Source organism: Podarcis liolepis, assembly GCF_965112155.1.
Source record: "Podarcis liolepis genome assembly, chromosome: 10".
In the NCBI taxonomy this organism is placed as follows: domain Eukaryota; kingdom Metazoa; phylum Chordata; class Lepidosauria; order Squamata; family Lacertidae; genus Podarcis; species Podarcis liolepis.
In genome coordinates, this window is record NC_139562.1 from 19,969,969 (window position 1) to 19,993,471 (window position 23,503).

At 42.6% G+C, this 23,503-nt stretch overlaps 1 protein-coding gene across 1 annotated transcript in view; it reads right to left on the bottom strand.

Moving 5' to 3' along the window:
• Positions 1-23,503, bottom strand: part of TMTC1 (transmembrane O-mannosyltransferase targeting cadherins 1) — a 145,451-nt gene that overhangs the window by 60,289 nt on the left and 61,659 nt on the right. The window contains exons 6-8 of the mRNA XM_083461942.1: positions 20,629-20,710; positions 20,052-20,155; positions 11,451-11,640 (exon numbers count right to left, since the gene is read on the bottom strand). Coding sequence (XP_083318068.1) covers positions 11,451-11,640; positions 20,052-20,155; positions 20,629-20,710 — 376 coding nt within the window. The remainder of the gene's footprint in view (positions 1-11,450; positions 11,641-20,051; positions 20,156-20,628; positions 20,711-23,503) is intronic.

Here is a 23,503-nt window from a genome sequence, read left to right on the forward strand (position 1 = left end):
GCAGCAAGCTTCCTTAGGAATTTCAAAGCCTGCCGAAATAGGTCATTTGTTCAGCAGTTCCTACCCAACAGCCATTTCTTGCAACATTTAGGCTTTTCCTCTGAGAACTCCATTCCACCCACAGCAGCAAACATCCATATTTGATGCCTAATAAAACTAAGTAGATGTAACAAGGAACCGCTAAGAGGCTAGAAACATGAAAAATGCACAATGTTATTTTTATGGCCACTTTTCAGTCTATAGTGCACCGGAGCATTTTATAGCACTCAAATTCTAAGAAACATTGCCTCACAGGCACAGGCACGCACACACTCATACACATGTGAGCATGCACATACACAATAGTGGCAGCACCAGTGCCTCAATATCCAAACTAACCTACACAATTACATTGAGGCCCCATTCACTTTCAGCCGGCAAAATGACCATGCAATTTCTTATAGAATCGTGGGAACTGTAGTTCAGGATAGGAACTAAGAACTCTCTGCAAGGCCCAGTTTCAGCATGATGGCATGTAGGCAAGAACTTGCCCATTGCATCTCATTTAAAGTAACCCTTACATGCTATGCATGCAATATTGGCACACTAGTGCAGCAAACCGTCTGGGTCAGGGATCTCTGGTATGCTAAGACTGCATGAAGAGGCAAAACAACATGGCACAGGTAAGTTCCTCTACCTTGCTGAAATCTGGTTGTCTTAGGCACTGCATTCTTAGCTCGCTTCTCAGACTATGGTTGGTTCGCAGAGCAGCAAATTCAAGTATGTCGTGTAAACATGCTCTTACAGAACCCCAAACTCTCACCTTCACCCTGTTTCCAAAAACAATTCAGGACAACCACTTATGTGTGTGATGGCTGACTTTCAGCACACTTTGTGATCACTTAGGCATGTACAATAGTTGGAAATGGGGGTGGGGGGAGCAATGGGAATAGACAAAAGAGATTATATATTAATCTAACGCATTTTAGACCCTTCTGGTCCCTTGCGGAAATCTAAAATCAATTTAAAATATTTTTAATTTGCAGAACTGACTATACTATACTATAGTAACCGTAATACTATACTATACTATACTATACTATACTATACTATACTATACTATACTATACTATACTATACTATTGTTATAGGATTGGGGGATTGATTTGGATGACGCTCATGGGCACCAACCCAGGCTGTGGTTTTGCAGCTATAAGATGGGGGTCTGAAATGGTCAAAGCAGTTTGCATCTCTAGCTCCCAGGCCCAACAACTGCTTTCAAGGATTCCAGAACAGAAAAGGCGCACTCCATGTTATGGCCATCTAAAAATGACACCAGCCAGACTATTTTCACCTTTCGCCACTCAACTTCATTGAGAAATTCTAAATTCTAGTGTTATCATGGGGGGCGGGCCACAATCTTGCCTATGCTCTCCACGCCATTTCGAATTATATCAGTGGCAGAGCACGGTCTTTCCATGCACAAGATCCCAGCTGCAGTCCTGGCATCTCCAGTTACAAAGGCTTTGAATGGCAAGATGAATGGCTGCAACTCTTGAGATCTGTTGTCAGGCATGGCTGGCAATAATGGGATAGAGAAGCCTTCAGTCTTACCCGCTGCAAGGCAGTTCCTTATCCATTCAGTATTCAAACTATAAGGCAGAAGTGAAATTTTAACAGGAAATTTTTCAACAATGGCCCTTCAGCAACCTTTTCATCCTTTTTAAGACACAGATGGGACTGACTGTGTGTTAATCAGAGCCTAATCTTCATTTTTGGGTATAGGCTTTTCCCCTCCGCCTCCTCCTTCCTTTTGTTCCTAGCAAGTCTGTGAAGAATTGGTTTGATTCTATCCACTTAATCCTACAAGCTCTAATGGTACTTGAAGATTTTTGCTGAACAAATGCAGACAATGACATAAGATATATTCAGAAATAAAACTCTAAAGACAAACTGAGTCTTAAAAAAAAAGAAGAGGAATTGGCCTTTATAGCCTTTTTCTTTTGAAGACACTAGATTGCTCCCGTGTGCAGAAAAAAATGGTGCAAGAACATGCTCACACCCTCTTTATATATTTTTTAACAGATTACAAATAGCAAATAAAAAGGGAAAGTCAAACCAGGAAGGAGGACAGGGATTAAAATGCTTTGACCATACAAATTGTTAACACAGATACTTTCCTAGCTCTTTTATTTGTGGAAATATAAGAAATCACATGCAGATGGTACTCTGCCTATCGAGATGTGGGGCTTATTGTGTTCATTTTACTGGTTACAATGCTAGCGCTTTTGCCTCGATTCCTAATGTTCCTTTTTTGCTGCAGTACCTGTTGCATTATAGAACCTTGGCTTTTTTATCAATATGTTGCCGTGTCGCACAAAATTTTAAAGAGCGGGAAAGAACTGCATGTCAGGAAACCACCCCAAATTTTTATGCTGTGTGAAAGGTGGCTTTTATGCTGTGTGAAAGGTCAGATGGAAATTAACAGGTAAGAAAATGTCGGGGAAATGCAATAACGTGCTGTACAAATGCAGCCCAAGCAGCAGTCTAATTAAATAGCTATAAAGTTATGCACTACTCAGTGGTCTGAAGATCTCATTGCTTTTCTACATTTTAACACTTGGCTTATAATAGCTTAGATATCTGATTGGACATATGGACAGTGTATATTAATTTATGCATTTAAGTTATTGTTAATGTCAGCAGGCAATGTTCAAGCTATATGTGTCTTGGATCCCCTCCCCCACCTTTTGCTTTATCTTATTCGGGGAACAAGTTGGCAAAACCACATTAACATAGTGCCAGCCTATACTTATAAAAGAAGAATACCCAGCACTAGCTTTGATTTTGTAAATAGATATATAGATTTTATAGAAGTTATTAAGGACCAAACATGACAGATAACAGTTGTGGAATGTGTTTGCATTTGTGTCCATCTTTGCAAATTTTGGCAGATGAGAAGCAGTGGCATATAGGACTGCTTATATATGGAGCCCTAAGTAAGATGCAGGTGGCGCTATGGGTTAAACCAGTGTTTCCCAACCGGTGTGCCGCGGCACACTACTGTGCCGTGAGACACCGGCTGGTGTGCCGTGGGAGGGAGGCGGGCGAGTCGGGCGGCGAGAGGCGGCGGCGGCGGCGAGGATCCGCGTCGAGCCGGGGGCGGCTCCGCGGTGGTGGTGCCGAGCGGCGGGGCAGCTCGCGCAAAAGGGAGGAGCGCGAGACAGCGGAGGAGGAGGAGGCCGGCATGTCCGGGCAGCAGCAGCAACAGCAGCAGCAGCAACTCCCGGCAACGGCTCCTCCTCCGCCCGCTATAGCCGCCGCCGCCTCAGCTGCCCTCGCTCTGCTGCCTCCTCCCACCCCGGCAAGGGGAAGGGAAAAAACGTTCACTTTTGTGCGTCCCCCCCCCCCGCGTGACGCTGCGCGCTGACGTCACGGGGCAGGGCTTTAATGGTGGTGTGCCGCGAGATTTTTTTCCGGTAAGCAGGTGTGCCGTTGCCCAAAAACGTTTGGGAAACACTGGGTTAAACCACTGAGCCTACGGCTTGTCAATCAGAAGGTCGGCGGTTCGAATCCCCATGACGGGGTGAGCTCCCGTTGTTCGGTCCCTGCTCCTGCTAACCTAGCAGTTCGAAAGCATGTCAAAGTGCAAGGAGATAAATAGGTACCACTCTGGCGGGAAGGTAAACGGCATTTCCGTGCGCTGCTCTGGTTTGCCAGAAGCGACTTAGTCATGCTGGCCCCATGACCAGCTGTACGCCGGCTCCCTCGGCCAGTAAAGCGAGATGAGCGCCGCAACCCCAGAGTCGCCCGTGACTGGACCTAAAAGTCAGGGGTCCCTTTACCTTTAAGTAATGGTTTAACTTTAGTACATCCTTTCATGCCCTCCCTTCCAAAAAGAAAAAGTATTTTAATCCAATCCTGTGGGTCTGTTGATCTAGAATCATACGAGGAGATGAACATGTAGCTGCTTCAGCATTTGCTACTCCTTAAGGAGTTAAAATTCACAATTTTAACAGCTCAGTTAATCTCCTTAGTGTTTCCTGTGCTCCTGTAAGTCAGTTAACAGGGCAGGCGCGCAGTTTATGCAGGGAAGGAGGGAGAGAGATATTCTTTTAGCCAGCCCCAGGGTCTCTTGACTTATTGCTTTCTCTTCCTGAAGCAAATGCTAATGCAATAGTCATAGAAAACCTCATTGCCAAAGCACTAGGAACATCAATAGTGACCTTAGCAGGGGTGTCAGGAAATTCAGCAGGCCCTGAGGAAAATCAAGGAAGGATTGATTCAAAATGGGTCTTTTATGAAAATGAAGGCATTTTCCAGAGAGTAAAATGCAAGAAGTCAATAAACAGCCCTGCTCACCTTGTATATCTTTGGTGCATGGGGGGATAAGAATTGTTTGGGAAGGAAGAGAAAGATATGTGCTTCCAAAACCTTGTCCATTTTGGCCTCTAGGAAGCGCCCTTGCCGTCAAGGAACCATAGACAGCCATTTGTAGATGGAAAGTCAACTGTAGCAAAGTATGCAAGGTCTTTATTCACACAGCCTTAAAATGGTGAACAACATCCTTAGCTGCTTTTGTAACAGGCGCTAATTCATTTGCTGCTAGGTCACCTTCTGACGCAGATGTTCAGTTCACATACAGATGTAGAACAACTTAATAGAAAGCAATTTGATTACAACTTAATGCAAACCAATTTGATTAGACACTTAATATAAACCAGTTAGACTACAAAAACAACTGAAAAAGCACTATTTCCAAATGCCAGGCAAAATAAACATGCTTCTTCTACATGTCTCCAAGACCAGGCCAGAAAACAGTTGTAAAATGCAGTGCAGTGGAACAGCCAGATACCACACCTCCACGCTCAAGGGAAAGAACTGTACAGGTGTGGATTGGGGTGAAGTGAGGGACATAAGAATAGCTCTTCTGTTCTGTCTCTGATTCTGGAAGAATTCATGGAAACTGGAGGAAACGATGTATTGCAGGCTAACAGGCTGAAATGAGTACCATCTCCTCCCATGAATGCTTAGACTACCAAGGAGCCTTTAGTGAGGGACTTTATAAAAAGCTTTTTTAAAGCCTAAGTACATAATGTTGACTGGATCTCCACTATGCAGGTGCTTGTAGACACTCTCCAAGAGCCTTAAGTTTAGCGAAACAGGAGTTATCCTTACAGAAGCCATGCTGGTTTTCTTTTAGCAAGACCTGAAGGCTTGGCCATTCTAGATGATCCTAGTGGTCCCTTCTATGATTCTATCTTTAATGATTTCTACCAGCTTCCCCAAAATAAATGTTACGCTAGCCAGCTTGGATCTCTTCTGAATCGGTTTTTAAGAAATTGGTGTTGCACTGGTCTTTTTCCAGTCCTTGGGTATGGGGGCTGGTTTTAGGGACAAGTTACACATTTTTGTTAGAAAATCAACAATTTAACATCTCTTTAAGAATGCTCAGTTGTGGACTTCCGGGTTAGCGCCTCTGGCAATGGCGGATTTCCTCTGATCTGGAGGAATCCGCTCCGTGGAAATCAGGGTCTGGACCGCCACGGCGAGGCGGAGACCCACTAAAAACCACAGGCGGGACAAGCCTGTGGATGTGGGATTCGGCTGGCACCTTTTGCGCCTCCCCTACTCGCGGGGAAACCCGGTTTCGGGGATCCGGAGCGACGTGGGGTGAGTGGCGCGGTGCTTCGAATCGACTGCTTCTTTCACGGAGTGAAGCCGCATTGCTGTTGCCAGAGAGCGCTGACTTTTTCCTGTGGACAATTGGATTTTAAACAACTACCCATGAGTAGAACGGAAAATTGGATCTTTAAACATCTCAATTTGGCATCATAACGGGAAGGTCCCAAACAGGAAGTCTGCCTTCCTCTTTTGTAAATAAATTGAAGCAAAGACGTTGCAAGCTAAAGCCTGGAAAGCCTTTTGTAAAGGATTTAATCTCCATCGGTTAAAATTACTAAACCCCCCTTGGAAGCAGGAGAACGGGGGGGGGGGGGATTTTAGATCATCTAAGCCTGCAGGATAGAGAGTGAAGAAAGATAAATTACCACCGTTTCAAACCTGGGAACGGGCTGCCAGTAAGATCGACGTTTTGGGAAAGTTCATTGACTAAATATATTATTTCCATTGTTTCCTTTTGCACCTAAAAAGGAAAATTGAAACTAACTTTGTTGCTGGATCTGCGTTTAAAAGGATGGCTACAAATGAAAATTGTTTCCCCTAGAGGGAGCTTTTGAAACTGTTGCAGGAGTGGAGCTGGGGAATTTTCCAGCTGTAGAGATTAAAGACCGTGAGAAGAGACTGACCTTGACAAGAATGTTGACAGAAGAAGCCTTAGTGATTGCATTTTGCAAGACAAGTGCTTTATTGGAACAGCTTCATGAGAAGACGGATGTGAGGATTATTAAAATTGACAATTTGGGACAAAAAATGACGGATTTGGGACAAAAAGTGAATACCTATACAGAAACTACTCAGGAATCGATTCAGGAATTTGTTTTGACATGGCAAGCTGTGGAGAAGATGAAGGAGAAAGCTGTCGTCGAATCTCAAGTAATTCAAGTGGAGAGAGCCTTGGCCTTACAGAGGCAATTTGATGAATATAAGCTGTGGCCTTTTACGATTGAATCTAGAGAAAGCCAGATTTGGAGGGATGGAGTCCCGCTTGGTTTGGAGAAGGAAAGTTGGTCAGATCTCCAGGGATGTTCTGGCTTTTGGGATCTGGATTTGGGTCAGGGGGAGATTGGAGTTGTGGGGGCCCTTAGCTTTGGAGGGATTTTGAAACATGCTGTGAAATATCTTTTGGACTTTAGTTCTGACTATGGAGAATGGGCTGACCTGTCGAGAAGGAACAAAGACATTGTTAGGTTGGAGTTTCCCCGAGATCTACTCCTCAGTGCCAAAGGAAGGAAATTAAGAATAAGATCAGCAGAAGATAAAGTAAAGTGCATGTATAAATATGAAGAAGATCTGCAGAAGGGACATGGAAAAGAGTTAAGAGCCTCGGACAGAAGATCACCAGGTTGATGGACCATATGGAATTGATAGAAAGGACTGACAGAACCCGAGACCAGGGAGAAGAGACGGTGGAAGAAGATTGGAAAAAAGTTTAAAAATTTATTTAGAGAAATATTGTAAAATTAATGAGTGCTACAAAAATGTTGGAATGAAATTATACGGCTTTAGTAGAAATGTTATAAGGAGTTAAGTATAAATAAGTTTTAGGGTTTTAATGGTAAGATAAGGTTAAAATAAGTTAAGACAATTAAATGACAGAAAACAGTGAAAGAGGGAAAGGATTTGCTGAAATAATTAATAACTAGAATACAAAAAAGGGAGGTGTGAGGAGGTCGATGAAACAAGTTAATGAAAGATAAAGATATGGAAATATTGGATGTGTTTTTAATTGTTTGTGCTTTTGTTTTTGTTTTGATGTATTGCGTCTGTTGATTTTATATATATATATATATGTATTGTAATGTATTGATTTGTATTGTTTACTTTTTCTTTTTTACTTCTTTCTGTAATTCTTAAACTTTTAATAAATATTTTTTTAAAAAAAAAAGAATGCTCAGTTGTACCTGGATATTTGCCACTTTTTAATTTGCCAGCAATGCCTGGAACTTTGTCGCTTGTCACTACTGCAGGCAATGACCATTTTGCGCAGGGGTTCCATTCCTGGCCCCCCGCACATCGGCAGAGTGCGCATAAGCCTGTTGCTTCCCCATTATGCCTTCTTCTGGGCCCATCAGCGGTTGCGCATCAATTGGACGCACTCAAAATGGTTGCAGCTCATGTATTTCCCTGTTTCCATCCTGAGAAAGGTGGCTCAAGCACAAAAATCTGTCCTACATAAACAAAGAACGAATGAAACACATATATTTTGTCATAGATTATTCCTCACTTTTTACCTAATTAAATATGATTATTTTTGAAAGGGCGAAGAATGATTATTCTTGAAATATCTCTTTGCTTCTTATGAACGGAAAAGAAATGATATATCCTCTGGCAAGGACTATGACCCACAAGCAGGAAACAAAAGAACTTATGGGAACTGGTTTAATTAGACTTTGCTGGATATTGGGAAATGAAAATTGTAATTCCTTCCTTCTTACGAGAAAGGATACATCAGAAGGATACCAAGGGAAAGCTAAAGAGCAGGAGCACTGCTAATTTCCTGAAACAAATAAGCTGATAATACTGGAGAGCTGCTCTTGCATTCTAGGCAACCTTCTCTCCAGCCAAACGGCACATGGCCCTATTCCAAGAGTACCGTGAGCAAAAGCAAGACCTGGAAGAGCCACAAGGCGATAAACCTGTATTCATTATACATTATAAATATAGAAGTATTCAGCAAACAAAACTGAGCTGCCTGCCTTGGTAGTTTATCAGCACTGCACACACATTCCAACAATGCAATTACCCAAATCACAAGAGCTGACAACAAATTAGTCTCACTTAAAAATTCAATGATAACAAAATAATCAATCCCTTAGACATATTCTGTAATTATATTCAATGTAACCTGCCTTCCGACTCAGTATGACACGAGGCACCATCTCCCCCTGGTGCTCTGCAGTTTGTGCAAACCTGAGGAAGGGGATAGCATCTGGTTGCTGTTGGGGACCCAGACACAAGACCAGCTGCCCCAGCAACCAGATGAATATAATCCTGATGCATGAATTTTACTGGAGGTACACAGCATAGACACTCTATGCATGCTTGGGGCAATAAACACTTTATAGGACACACACACACACTGGATATACTGCAGGTGCAACTTTGTCCTGGTCTAGCAAGGATGAAACATTTGCAAAGTCTGTGGGTAGATAATGAAAGATTTAATGGGGGTGGGGGGGTGTAGAGCTGTTCTAAATAATTTTGATGCTGGGTGCATCTTTATGTGACTGTAGGGGTACTCCAGCTTGAGCCCTGCCTTTTCTGTGCAGCTAGTGGTTCATTACTAGAGCTGAACCAAGGCCACTGTACTCACTAAACTTACATAAAATGTGAGGCTATCCTGAATAGTTGGCAAACTCCAGCTACTGGTGGGATATGGTCCAACTGTATGACACCAACAGCGCCTCTCTCCGTACATGCACACACACATCCCTGGCCTAGAAAGCAATTGCAAACCTGGGAGTGTAAGAAAATGTATTCTATTTCTTTCTCTGGATGGCTATTATACCTAATGATGGCTGTACTACTTTTGGAAAGCTAGTTGTTCGGAAACAAAACACATGCTCCAAACGTAACATTATATCATCTCTCTTAACCAAGTCTCTCATTCTATGGGCCTCTGTACAGTGGCTGGAAAAGTGGATATAAGCTTCATCGGATCTGCTGCTTTGATTTTGTGGGGCAGAGAAAGGGAGGTTATATCTCTGCAAGGTTGACAGAATGAGACACATTGGTTAAGAGAGATGAAGCAATGTTTCATTTGGGGCTTTTGCTTTGTTTTTGATCTATCAGTGGTTCAAAAGTGTCGTAATCATCATTTAGCGTAGAGAAAGAAATAAAATCCATTTTCTTACCTTTTCCAGGTTGACAAGTGCTGTCTGGGTATTTTGTTTTAATGGCAAAAAGCAGTCCAGAGAACAAGTAGCTCCTTTGTTCTCAGAGCAGCAGCGTGCAATATTTCTGACTGCTAGCTGGTATTACTTCACCTATTCTGCGTCTCTAGAGTGTTACAAAGCATTCACGATTAAATTCTCACACAGCTCATCTTTCTCCCCAGGTTCATTACCAACACACGACTCTCAGCTTGTTTGTTGAAAAGTGGATAACCAACCCTAAATCGTCAGCTCTGTACCAATATTCCACCACCACCCTAAATTATATATATTAAAAGCAGAACACTTGATGACTTTTTGTACTGATTTGAGTCGTGATGGACAAGTTCAAAGTGACCCATGACCAAAGCCATAGGAAATCTGATTAGGATAGAAGAGGCGAGAGGAGTAAAGAAAAGAGGTGGAAGTAATCAGGAGCAGATGGAGACACAATGAATCCAAGGTTTCCTAATATACAAGAGAAGCAAACCTTAAGTTCATTCATGTCACAATACTTACCCTCACCTCTTCTCCCTGCCCTGCTCCCCATTCCCAAAGCCCTCTCTATCTCCCCTCTTTCCAACCTGCTACAAAGAGATCCCAGGTATAAGAGCCACCTGATATTTTGCCAGTTCATACATTACACAGGTAAATTGTAGTGGGGTAAGGAGTGGAAGGGGTGTGCATGAATCAGAGTGGGTTGTCATGGGGAAAGGGCCGGACTCTCAAAAAAAGTGCTCAGACACAGCACTTTAAATCACAGGCTTGTTCCTAGAAAACATGGGGCAAAAGGTAACTGTGGATGAGCCCGGGTTGTATGCATGGAACTTGGGATCACATTCTTTCGCCTCAAACAAACATTTTCTTACAGGTGCAGCTCCAATATGCACACTAGCTTTCCTGCTCACAAAGCCTGCCTCAGCTGTATGAAGCCAAAACGTCATTGCTTTGTTTGTGCTGATCCACTTCTTCCAGTAAAATAAATGGGATAGACAGCCCACACTCAGTATGTTCAAGGAAGAACACCCAGACCTCTTGATCTTCTAGGTAAAGGTAAAGGTACCCCTGACCATTAGGTCCAGTCATGGACGACTCTGCGGTTGCGCGCTCATCTTGCTCTATAGGCCGAGGGAGCCGGCGTTTGTCTGCAGACAGCTTCCGGGTCATGTGGCCAGCATGACTAAACCGCTTCTGGCGAACCAGAGCAGCGCACGGATCCTCTACTCACCAGCAATTTCTCCTTTAAAACTGCTACCAACTCAATGGTTCACAATAGTCTAAAGACCTTCCCCAAGGTTGTGGGGGCAGAAAGGGAGACAAGAGTGCTTGATTCCTCCTCCCCCTCCCACTAAACCTTGATTCACGCACAGGTTTCATGCACGAGTTTCAGCTACAGCATCAGAAAGTTGTTACATTCAAACCAATATGGGGCAGCCTGCAAAGTAGCCTGTATCACTTATTATTTCATGTTCCCTTCAACCTAAGGTTCCAGGGCAGGTTATAGCAATTAAAGAACAATATTAAAAACAGTTCAAAACAACATAAAATAACAGAAATAAGGTGGCTCCTAAAAATATACATCTCTCATGTCAAAAGCCACGGTAAAGAGATACATCTTCGGCATTTGCCAGGTGCACCACTGTGGGGAAGGAGTTTCACAACTTAGGAGGTGCTGCCGTGAATCCTCTCTCCCAGGTGACACACCCAATACCAACTTTCTGAGGGCGGTGGAACAACCAAGACTGAGATTATTCCTTGGTAAATAACATCTGACCAGGCCCAGATGGGTATGTAGAAAGAGAAGCAGAATACTTATCTTTAGCATATTCAGGAACACTGCCTCCTCCATTCTTTCAGGACAGAATTGTTTCTGCATAATCAGTAGACAAACCAATGAGTAGAGGAACATTTGTTTACCTTGAATGCTACTATGCAGTGCAGACCCAGCAGCAGCATCACCACTGCCATCAGAAGTGTGGCAAAATTCCTCATGTCCCAGATCGATTCAACCAAAGGGATACTCCCAACCTGCCAGTCATAGCACAGAGTAATGGGAGCCAGTAGAAGCCAGGCATTGAAGGCCAGGAGGTAGGAATAAGTAAGAAACCTACAAAATGAAATGTGAAGTTCAGTTACTAGCATGCTGCTCATAGGGGGAAAGGCAGGACTGTCACCAGTAGGTGGAAAGGACAATGGTGCAAATCAGAGCCAAGTTTAATTTGTGGGACGAAAGAACAGTGAAAGAACATCCACAACTCTGCCTTAATTTCCACACTCATATCCATTCGGCAGTACCATATCACGTTAGATGAGCAGAGATGGGCAATATCTTTATTAGGACTAATCAAAATGCCACAGAATAGTGAGTAAAGCTTTTTGAGTTCTCCAAAACACTTCATCATGTCAACTGTTGCACAACCCTGTGTGTAAGCATCTAGGCCTAAGAAAGAGTTCAGGAGAACTGAAAAGCTTGCCTGCTATTCTGTGGCATCCTGGTTGGTCCTAATAAAGGTGTTATCCAAATGTGATTTTTGAAGCTACCATTACAGATGCCTTTGCTTTTTATGTACATTCCTAATGGCATGCACTGGAGAAACCCAGCCAGATGGGCAGGGTGTAAATTAATAATAATAATAATAATAATAATAATAATAATAATAATAATAATAATAATATCCCATGCAGCAGTGGCAGCAGCAGGCCCTCTATAAACTCAGTGAGATATGATGGGCTGTTCTAATGAGCCGGTTGGGCCAAGGCAACTGATCAAGCCAAACCACAGATTCATGATACGAGCTCAGATATGTAAGCTCGGCTCCCAAAAGGTAGTACAGTCAGATAAGACAAGTGTGGACAGACAAGAAGGTAGTGGGAGTTGGCAGGGCTGTAGAAAAGGCTTGCAGGTCCTGTACCTAAGTAGGAATAGGCAGGTGCAGAGCTGGAGCAGAATCCATGCTGCTTTTTTCTTAACACAGCCCATCAACAGAAAGAAGAAGGACAAGAAAGGCCAGAGAAAAAGCATAGTGCAGCAAGGCAAGGAGCCAGTAAAGTTAATTGGACCTAAGAAGACTTACGGTCTTGCACAAAACTACTGTGCCCCACCAAAGGCTCCAGCAAAGCTCCCAGAAGACCCACAGACTGAAAATTCACTTGTGCAATAAAAGCCAACATAGTGCAGCAGTTACAGCAGCTTTTGCCATCCCAGTGCCTTCCAGATGTTTTGGACTACAACACCCATGAGCTGCAGTCAACACTGTGCGGGGGGTGTAGTTCACAACATCTGAAAGGTATCAGGTTGGCAAAGGGTGGGTTACAATATTGGGCTAGGAGTTAAAATCTCTGCTCAGCCATGGAGCCAGTGACCGTTTCCCAGCCTAGTAGATCTCCTAGGTTTGTTGTGCAGCTAAAACGTGTGTGAGCGTGCGCACATGCACACGGGCGTCTGCACAATTTTGTACACCACTTTGAGCTCCTTGAAGGAACAGCAGGATATAAATATATATAAGTAAGTTAGTGTCTGATAACCTTGTGAGGTATAAGAAAGGTTGGTCATATAATGGAAAAACACCTTTTTGTTTCTGAGGCAGTGATCTGATGAAAACTGCTTTTCTGCAATCTGGTAGCATTTAGAAGCCAAGACGACTGAGAAGCCAATATCAGACTGTTAATCTCAGCATCACACCCGGCTGATGTGGAAAACAACAACATAATGAGAGATTCCCTTGAGGAGCAGAGCTTCCAACATAACACAGGCAAGATGTAAGCAGCTCACAAGGATGCGGACAGCTTAGCTGCTGACCCTGCAACTTTTCTTGTGAACTATTATGAGAAGGCAAAGGAAACAGAAGTCCCCTCCCCATACCATGTGAGAACATTTATGAAGACGAATGATAAGACCTATTTGTACAGCAGTTTCAGTAGAAATGATACGTAACAACAAACGACAGAAACACCAACCAAGTGGCTTGAAAATTGCTCTGTTCTGTCTTGGCACCACTTATGATCCTTCCAAACATTCTGCCAGCACAGCCACATATTGTTTTCCAAATCCTAAAACACTCGTCACATGCTGTGCATAGTTGGCTGGTTCACATCTCAGCTTATCACAACAGAAAATCTCTTGGCTGTTTTGCTCGTTGTCAAATGCTGAAAGCTCTCATTAAATTTGCACGGTTTAGGAAGCATTCGCCAAACATGGCGGTGGGACTAAAGAGAGCACTTATTGATTCGCCGCAAGCCTCTTTTGAAAATGCAAGGACTCCATCTGTGACAGTTTTTAAAGCGTAACAATTTGGATCGCCTTCCCGTTTTAATAGCCTTGAATAATAGCTTGCCGTTTGTGTATACCACAAAGCTAAGAGTGGCTGTGACAGCGGGCAGTAAGTGTGAGGCCAAAGAATAAATGGCAGCATTTATTTTTAAGTAATCAACAACATCATATAGTACCTTTCATCAGTAGCACTCAAAATGCTTTGCAAAAAGTATAAAGGACCTGCAAACACTAAAATAGCTAATGCTATTAATCAGCTTTCACAAAAGCAGTAAGATACACTTGTTATTTCTATGAAGTAGTACATTGCCATTTATCCTCCCCAAAACCTTCTGTAGGAGGTTAAGCTAGTGATTTGTCAAAGGTCATGAACTGGAACACAGGAAGCTACCTTACAACTGGTCAGATTATTTGTCCATCTAGCCCAGTACAATGTACTCCAGGGGTGCAGAACCACTGGAATTCCAGATATTGGTGGACTACAACTCCCACAATCCCTTTCCATTGGCCATGCTGACCAAGACTGATGGAAGCTGAAGTCCAGCATCAGGAGGGCCACTGGTCTCTTCTCGCTGACAGCAGCCCTCAGGGTTCTCAGGCAGAGAACTTTCCCATCATCTGCTACCTCATTCTTTTAGCTGGAGATGACAGGGATTAAGCCTCAGACCACTGGTCGTGGTGCCTGGTGCCCATTTGGACTGGTAGGGCAGAGAACAAGGAGGCTAAGGATTTGGAGAGTTAGATCCACTGACATGCAGAGCCAACTAATTCTAGTTTTGTCCTCGACTTCTTCCCTGGTGAGTTTTACTAAGGCAATGCTGAAACTAAGATTTCCAGGCGCCACAAAATTAATCCAGATTAGCTACTTCCTTGCCTCTTTTCAGCCAGCACAGCAATGCCAAAAAATATTCCAGCGGCCTCTGTTATTGGGTAGTTAGAAAACAGCATTCCTTCTCTTCCAGCCTGACCTTTTAAGTTTCACTAAGAACACTCTCCTAAATTTACTATCTACATGGGAAGTCAAGAAATAAGAGCACAAAGGCATTCTTGCTGGCTGCCTCTCAACTGTGGAATTTGCTCCCTCTTACCAGACTTGCCAAACCCTGAGATTGTGCTTCTCATAGTGATATTTTTATTCAAGTTACCTTTGGGTGACCAAAGAAAGAGTAAGATGATGATAATTAAACTCTAATTAATTACAATAGCATAATGTTACCCCTCTTGAGCTCTTGGCGTAGGGAAGGGTATAAATCAAATGAAACTAATGAGCCCCCTGTTAATCTCATCAGATTTTAAAAAGGAAAGTGAAGCTGTTTCGCCTCATGTATATACAGATTTTCATGACAGTATATAATTACTTATAATGCAATTTGCTCAAAAGTTAATTCCCTTGGGCTCAATGGGGTGCTTAATCCAGAGTTGCAAAAAATCAGCATTAAAAAGAAAAGAACCCTAAAACTAAAAGGAGAACTTGAAAGATGAACTTCCCAGTTACAGGCTTCTGCCATTCTCCTTGTTAAAGCAAGGCTTGAGTTTATTCCCAAAGTTTGCATGATTTTATAAAAAGAACCTAGGCAGCAACTGTTACTGTGGCATACTGGATGCTTGAATGCATTTAATCTAATGCTTTAAAACTAATTATAAATACTGCTTGTGCAACCAGATCTCTCTCAAGAACATAAAACAACCACCCTTCCAAAACACAGCTCTGAGGAAAGTGACAGCTTGAACATAAACACTGGGGACTTGCTTGCTTCCCTAACTGCAATCTAGGCTGTTTATTATTTTACCCCAATCTATACTTTATGCAGCTCTGGAGAATGTTCCCTAATCATTTGAGTTAATTTGTCTACTAATTTTCAGTATGCATTGCATTTCTTCCAATTAACATTTGCTCTCTGAATAACTGAGACGAACAGTGCAGATTAAGTCAGATGGCCAAAGAGCGTTTGCATTTTTAAAAAATTATTTTGCAGACTTCATGTAAAAGAAATATTTTTTTTTATTGCTAATATGTGGAGAAACTGCTTGTTTTTATTTCTGGTGCCAAGGCACCTGCACTTCTAGCCCTAGATTCAAGCAACAAAAAGCACGAAAGTTGAAGCAAAGTTAACTCTTTACAGCCTGGCAAGAAAGCAGAGGATCCTATTTTAGAGTCCATTTATCACATGGCACAGTTGAGAAACTGAATCACACTCACATTACTGCCTAGTCCTATGCAGTTTCCCCCCAAACTAATTTTCACTGTATTTAATGAGGCTCTCAATAGGTTAATCTGTTTAGAATTGCAGCCTTGAAGTCAATGGGACCTGCATAGGATTTTGCATAGGATTGTAAAGTATGGTAAAGGTAAAGGACCCATGGATGGATAAGTCCACTCAAAGGCAACTATGGGGTGAGGCTCTCAGCCCACTTTTCAGGCCAAGGGAGCTGGTGTTTGTCCACAGACAGCATTCCGGGTCATGTGACCAGCATGACTATACCACTACTGGCGCACAGAAGACCGTGACGAGTGCCAGAGTGCACGGAAATGCCGTTTACCTTCCTACCACAGCAGGAATTATTTATCTACTCGCTCTGGTATGCTTTCTGCTAGGCTGGCAGAAGCTGGGGCAGAGCAACAGGAGCTCACCCCATCGTGCGGACTCGAACTGCCGACCTTCCGATCGGCAAGCCCAAGAGGCTCAGTGGTTTAAACCACAGCGCCACTCACGTGCCTACTAGGATTGTACTCTTAGTCAAGAAGCAAACAACGTGAGTAGTCCCAAGACCATGAACTCTTAATTAGCTGCAGCAGATGACATAGGTACTTTGAAGATATACTACCCCATATAACAGCGGCTTCCCTTGGTGGGCCAAGCTCGGCCTGTGTGCCAGAGGTTGCCCACTCCTGCAACAGAATGAGCAGGGAGGCCCTCAGATGCAGGACAGTTGACTCACTCCAATCTGACACCATACATATGACTATTTAAAAGAGCTGAAACTCTTTTAATACCACCAGAGGCTAAAATTGCCTGGGACCAAGTATCATGGCTGTAGCAATTCTATACCTGGAATACGCTGGACAGACCAGTGTCCCTTATCCTATCCAAACTCAGCATTCACTTCTTCCCTCTACATGGGACCCAACTGGTAATCTAATACTGTATATTATATATATACTTTTACTATATGTATGCATCTGCCTGTCCCTCTCTGTCCTTTTTCTTTCCCCTCTGGTTGCCAGCGTCTCTCTTCTGCATTGTTGTTGTGGCATTGCTGATACAACCAATCTTAAAACAAACAAACCCACACATACATACACAACCCTCTCTTGGGTTGCAACGTACCAACAGAACTTGACCCTATAGCAGGTCCTGAGCCTGAGGGAAGTTGGGTGGGAATTCAGTCTGTGCCACCAACAACTATCACCTGTAGCTGAAGGAGGGGCTACAGAGAAACCAACCGGATCAGCAATGAAGCCTCTTTAACAGGAAGACAAGAGAACAGATCATATTGTTCTGCTTGAGATTAAGAGCTTCTGGGTCAGGCTGTCTCACTGGTGTGGGACAGGATCCCACTACAGTGGTACCTCGGGTTAAGTACTTAATTCGTTCTGGAGGTCTGTTCTTAACCTGAAACTGTTCTTAACCTGAAGCACCACTTTAACTAATGGGGCCTCCCACTGCTGCCGAACCACTGGTGCACGATTTCTGTTCTCATCCTGAAGCAAAGTTCTTAACCCGAGGTACTATTTCTGGGTTAGAAGAGTCTGTAACCTGAAGTGTATGTAACCTGAAGTGTATGTAACCTGAAGTGTCTGTAACCCGAGGTACTACTGTACTACAATGGTATACAACCACCTTCTGCAGGCCCTCCCATACACAGAACAATCTGATAGAAGTATAATGTCCACCAGTTTGATATGGGAAGTGGAGACAGACAGACAGACAGACAGACAGACAGACAGACAGACACACACACACACACACACACACACACACTCAAAAAAAAGCTGTTATCTTTTCAAAAATGATTCGGCTGACAAAGAGACAAGTATGCCAAGCTATATAGAAACCGGAAGGTTTTGCCGCATGGATGGGCTCCCTGATAGGAGCGCCTCAGAGTAAACAAACCAAATACGGCAGAGATAGGGAGCCCATAAATAACAGCACCTGGTTATAATTGCAGCCACATATGTTTTACAACATTATTATGAAGTGCCTTGTCAAGCGCATTTGATTTAGAGCTGTGAAAAAGATGGAAAGAGCCCCAAGCTAAAATAGCTTCAGCTGTAAATACCGAAGTGAAAAATTGTTACGCCTAATGAAGGGCATTAATAACATTTCCTCTCGGCATTTAGGAAGAGTTAAAATTCTGTTCGTTATCTGAGGAAGCCCACAAGGTTTTTAAAAGGAAAAGTTAATGGGCTACAAAACCTACCCCATGCTGTTCTTTTCCATTCCGCCCTCTTACATGACCCATGAGAACATTTGTATTTTCTTTTCCAGAGTCTCATAGTTCAATCTATAGTAGCCAGAGAGACAATGAGCTGTTTGTCTCATCCGGTACCTTCCATGTTACAGCTTCTCCTCCTGCTTTTTCTTCCCCCTGCACTGAAGTCTTAGGGATAAACCATGGATGTTGAGGCATTAGGCTTGCCAAGCCAGAAACCCAAGAGCCTTAAAGGCTTATATGGTGGTGATGCAGTTTCCCCTAATCAAGGGATTAGACAGAGTGATATTCGGGAATTAAGTACAACCCATGAAAAGCTTCCACAGAAAGCAAACTGAAAATGTGGCGCTTGCTTTCACTAGTCCTTCACTGGCTTCCCTACCCTTTCAAAGAGACTGCCCAAATTTAAATGAGAGTTCATTGGGACCAGGAGTCTCCTTTGTACTGCTGCTCTCTTGAGGAAGTACCCTGAGGGCATTTGAATTAATCAGTAAAAGCATTTATCCAAGCTTTTAATGCTGTGATGATTATCCTGGGAGAGCTCTTACTCCTAGTAATGGTTCATGAGCAACTGGCAGTACCTAGCTAAACAACATGGCAAGGAATGTAGTCAAGAAATGAAACCCCAATTTTTTCTTACTTTCTTCCACAGGCATAATTTCTATGTTCTATTTCTATGTTCTATGTGTCGTTTGACATAAGTGCTTCCTGTGTTAAGGTTCCAAATTTCTGCCCTGGACTAAGTACGTATAGACCTTCTCTATAAAAATATAAACAAAATGTTTATATCCGGACCCCAAATACCTCTTTAGAATCACTTATCTATATCAGGGTGAATTTCAAAAATTTGAGCACGGCCAATATTCACATTAATGCTAGGTTTGGACAAATCTGTCTATTTTGGTTTCTCTAAGTTTCTCACTTTCACAGCCTTAAAATTTGGTTTGCCCATTTCTGCATACACGTCTGAAATTTTTTAATGCAGCATAAAAATTAATACAGTGGTACCTCGGGTTACATACGCTTCAGGTTACAGACTCCGCTAACCCAGAAATAGTACTTCGAGTTAAGAACTTTGCTTCAGGATGAGAACAGAAATCGTGCTCCGGCAGCACGGCAGCAGCAGGAGGCCCCATTAGCTAAAGTGGTGCTTCAGGTTAAGAACAGTTTCAGGTTAAGAAAGGACCTCCAGAACGAATGAAGTACTTAACCCGAGGTACCTCTGTATTCATTTTTGTGCTAGCTTTCCCTAATACAGTGGTACCTCTGGTTGCGGATAGGATCCGTTCTGGAGCTCCGGTCGGATCCCAAAGTTTCCGCAACCAGAGGATCCGCTTCCAGGTTTGCCATGTTCGCATCCTGAAGGATACACAACCGGAGGTATGGGTATCCAGAGGTACCACTGTATGTACAATTTTGCTTGTAGAAGCATTTTTGCAAGCAAATGTGCCATAACAGAATGCAGTTGTATATGTTACTTTCACTAAAATATGCATTTTTGCATGTACTCTGCACTAGAATACATATTGTTGCACACATTCCTTGTTTGGGCAACTCCATCGTAAAATCTGGAAAAGTGCACATTCACACGTGACTGTCAACAACCACCACATTTTGGACAATCACTGCAACATATCCACTGGAATTATTTTATGCATTTGAGTTAATCTAATCCTGCAAATATCATAGGTTCCCAAGCATATTTTTATAACTGTGATTTTCAGGAAACAACAACAAAGATTAAGGCCTCAATTAGTTCACATTAAATGGAAAGATAGCATCAACTCAAACATATGTGGCTCCTGGTATCATACCTTGTTAGAAGATAAGGTGAGAATGAAGCTGGATTGTCCTGTTCTGAAAACGCTGGCATAGAACCTCCCATTATCCAGAAGCGAAAATACAAAAGTAGGATCACCTTCAGAAAAGAAGAGATATTTCGGTTATTACTACAAAAAAGCATACAATTCATTAGGACCAGGAAACCAGAACCTATCTTAAAACAAACATTTTCAGGTTAACTGAGATAAACTGTTCTAACTCAGCATAGGGGCGGACTTTGTTAACATGGTGCCTTGAGGAAGGACAAAAATTTTTCTTCTAATTTTCACAGTAATTCCTTTTGATGCAGTTGCTTTTTTATGGATCTTCTCAGTAGGTACCCAGCAGGTGGTTGTTTTGCACCCCTCAGCTTGGTGCCCTGTGCAGGAGAACTGTCCCCACCAACTTAAATCTGCCGCTGCCCAGCATACAAATTCTTATGTTTGTTCCTATGGACTAACAGAGTAAGATACTTCTGTATTAGGCCTGCTCTCGAGACTAAGGAGCTACAATGGGCTTCATCTGAAGAAATTAAAGTTAAGTAAGAATATAGTTCAAAGTAATACTTACATAGGTAAGTACCAAGGCAGCCCTTTTTAAAAAAGGACTTGTGATGTATAAGAACTTCTGTTTGTTGCTTATGGTCAGGTAACTGTAAAAAAGAAAAGAAAACATTTATGAAAGTGATTATCAGTAGACACCAATCTTTTAGAACTGGAATGTTGTGGGGTGGGGGGTGTTATTACAATTATAAACTGTCTTTCCACAAATGCATTTAAGGCATTCATGGTTTAAAACAAGGTTTCCAAATTAATAAACACAATATGCAAAGGGAGAAGGGACATGGATGGAAGAGGAAAAAATAAGCAGATAGACCGGGGGGCGGGGAGGTGACTTTGCTGCCCCACCTCTCCAGCTGATACACAGCACATTCCACATATTTAGGCACAATCACCACATTTAGGTAAGATCTATTGTTTTTGGGTGTGTAAATCACATGGGGTTCCCGGGATCCTAAGTTCTAAGGAAAACTGTACTCATGAAAGGAGTGCAAACTCCTTCCATGCTTGGAGGGAAGCTTAGGATCCAAGCCATGGTTTCTCCGCTGCCTGCATTCCACTGATCCATAAATAAAAACATGTTCCTTTAGGTTGCAAAAAGTAAAGGTCTTTGGTCCCTGTTGTACAGTTTCTCAGGCAAAAAGGAACAAGGCGTCTCTATCGCACTAAGCATCTATTACACTCACCCATCTAGTCTGGTTCAAGGAAAACTCTGGCTTAAAGGTTTCAGCCAAAAAAACAAATAAAAAAGTGCACAGATTACAGTATTTCCCAGTTTAAAAGAAAAATGTCAAAAGCAGTCTTTTGATCTATGTCTTTACAGCAAACAGCAAGTAACCTTAACAACCCTTAAAATGTAAGGAAAAGCTCTGCACGCCAACAAAGTAAGAGAGATAAAGCCCACATGAGATGGGTTTAAAATTTAAAGAGGAAAAGAAAACATGGGGGGATCTGGGTGTGCTCCAGAAAACACACTGTCTAATCAAAGCAGTCTGATGAATGCCATGTCAAAAGAAGTAATAATAAAATGAGCCACATTCCACAGAGAAAAGCTAAATTGTCTCAGACATTTTATGTCTATTTATTAATAAATGTCAGCATTTGATCTTGGTATCCGAGCTAAATGCCAAGCTAGACTAAAAAGGGACTAATCTTACAAGGTCTTAAGTTTCCCAAACCTCCACTGATTTCAGACAGGCAACAACTTCTCACTTTAAAAGGCAACTCCCAATTACTCTCCATATTTCACCTTGGCCTTGATGTGAAGTCGCCGGAGGGAACAAGCAGTTGATTTAATTAACCTGAGAGCAGGCCCTTAACACCTCCTGTTTGCCTGCTTATCTAAGAAAGCAGTAGAAGAGGTTTCTATAAACCCTCTTTGACTTTAACGGAATTTGGCCATAAAAAGAATACTTACAATGTCAGCAAACCATTGGAAATGTCTCAATTCAGTCAGCAGCAGAACACTGGCTCTATGTGGCCAGCCCCAATGAAGCATGCAAGTAACTCAAAACCACACTGTCAAGCTACTCATGACCCCAGTAGCTACATATAAAAATCACACATCCTAACTGGAGTTTCTTAATTCATAATCACATTCAGGATACCATTGGGTCTTCTTCTTTGGCGATCACTCACAGCCAAAGAGTGAGCCAAATATCACTCATAGCCGAGTAAGCCGAGTGAGTCTGTAGGTGACTGTGGAGGCCAGTTCTGGATCCGCATGTCCTTCCACAGTGGGGACATAGGTTTCTGGGCGGGAACTGATCATGGTAGGGGTTTGCCAAACATGCTTTCCTCTTAGCACATTTCTCCCTTTTGTCCTGAGTGTGAGTGTCTTCAAAGTCCATGGCACCTTTGGTAAAGGCTGTTCTCCAATTGGAGCGCTCACAAGCCAATGTTTCCCAATTGTCAGTGTTTATACTACATTTTTAAAGATTTGCCTTGAGAGAGTCTTTAAACCTCTTTTGTTGACCACCAGCCTTCTGCTTTCCATTTTTAAGTTTAGGATAGAATAGTTGCTTTGGAAGACGATAATCAGGCATCCCATCAACACGACTAGTCCCAACGAAGGTGATGTTGAAGAATCATTGCTTTGACACTGGTGATCTTTGCTTCTTCCAGTACACTAACATTAGTTCACCTCTCTTCCCAAGTGATATGTAAAATTTTGCAGAGACACCGTTGATGGAATCTTTTGAGGACTTGGAGATGGTGTTTATAAGTGGTCCATGTTTCGCAAGTGTACAGTAAGGTTGATAGTACAATAGCTTTGTAAACAAGCATTTTGGTTTGCCTGCAAATGTCCCGGTCCTCAAACACTCTGCATTTCTATCGGAGTCATAGAGCATCACAGAGCTCACACGATGCTGGATTTCGGCATCAATGTCAGCCCAGGTAGGAAAAGTGATAGACACTTTCCAACATTTCTACTGGGATCTCCTCTCGCCCCCAGATTTTTTCGATGAACTTGTTAAGTTGTTGTGTAAGTTCAATTCCGTCCACTTTGAATCCCATCAGGTCCACTGGCTTTGTTGTCTTTCATTTGGTTAATAGCTGTACACAACTCTCCCAAATTTGGAGATACTGAAAGCTCACCTCTAATTTGTTTTTGCAGAATTTGTGAGAGGACCTCAGCAGCTACAGGGGAGTTGCAGTTAAGGAGATGTTCTTTTCAGCACAATGCAACAGCTTCTTTATCTTTTAGAAGTGTGGTACCGTCTGTTGAGTATAGAGGGCATATACCACGATTTATTGGCCCACAGATGGTCTTTGTGGCTTTAAAGAAACTCTGTGCATCATGGATGTTGGCTAAGTGCTGGATCTCTTGAGCTTTTTTTTATCTACCAGGTGTTCTTTAGTTTTCTGGTTCTCTGAACCTCAGC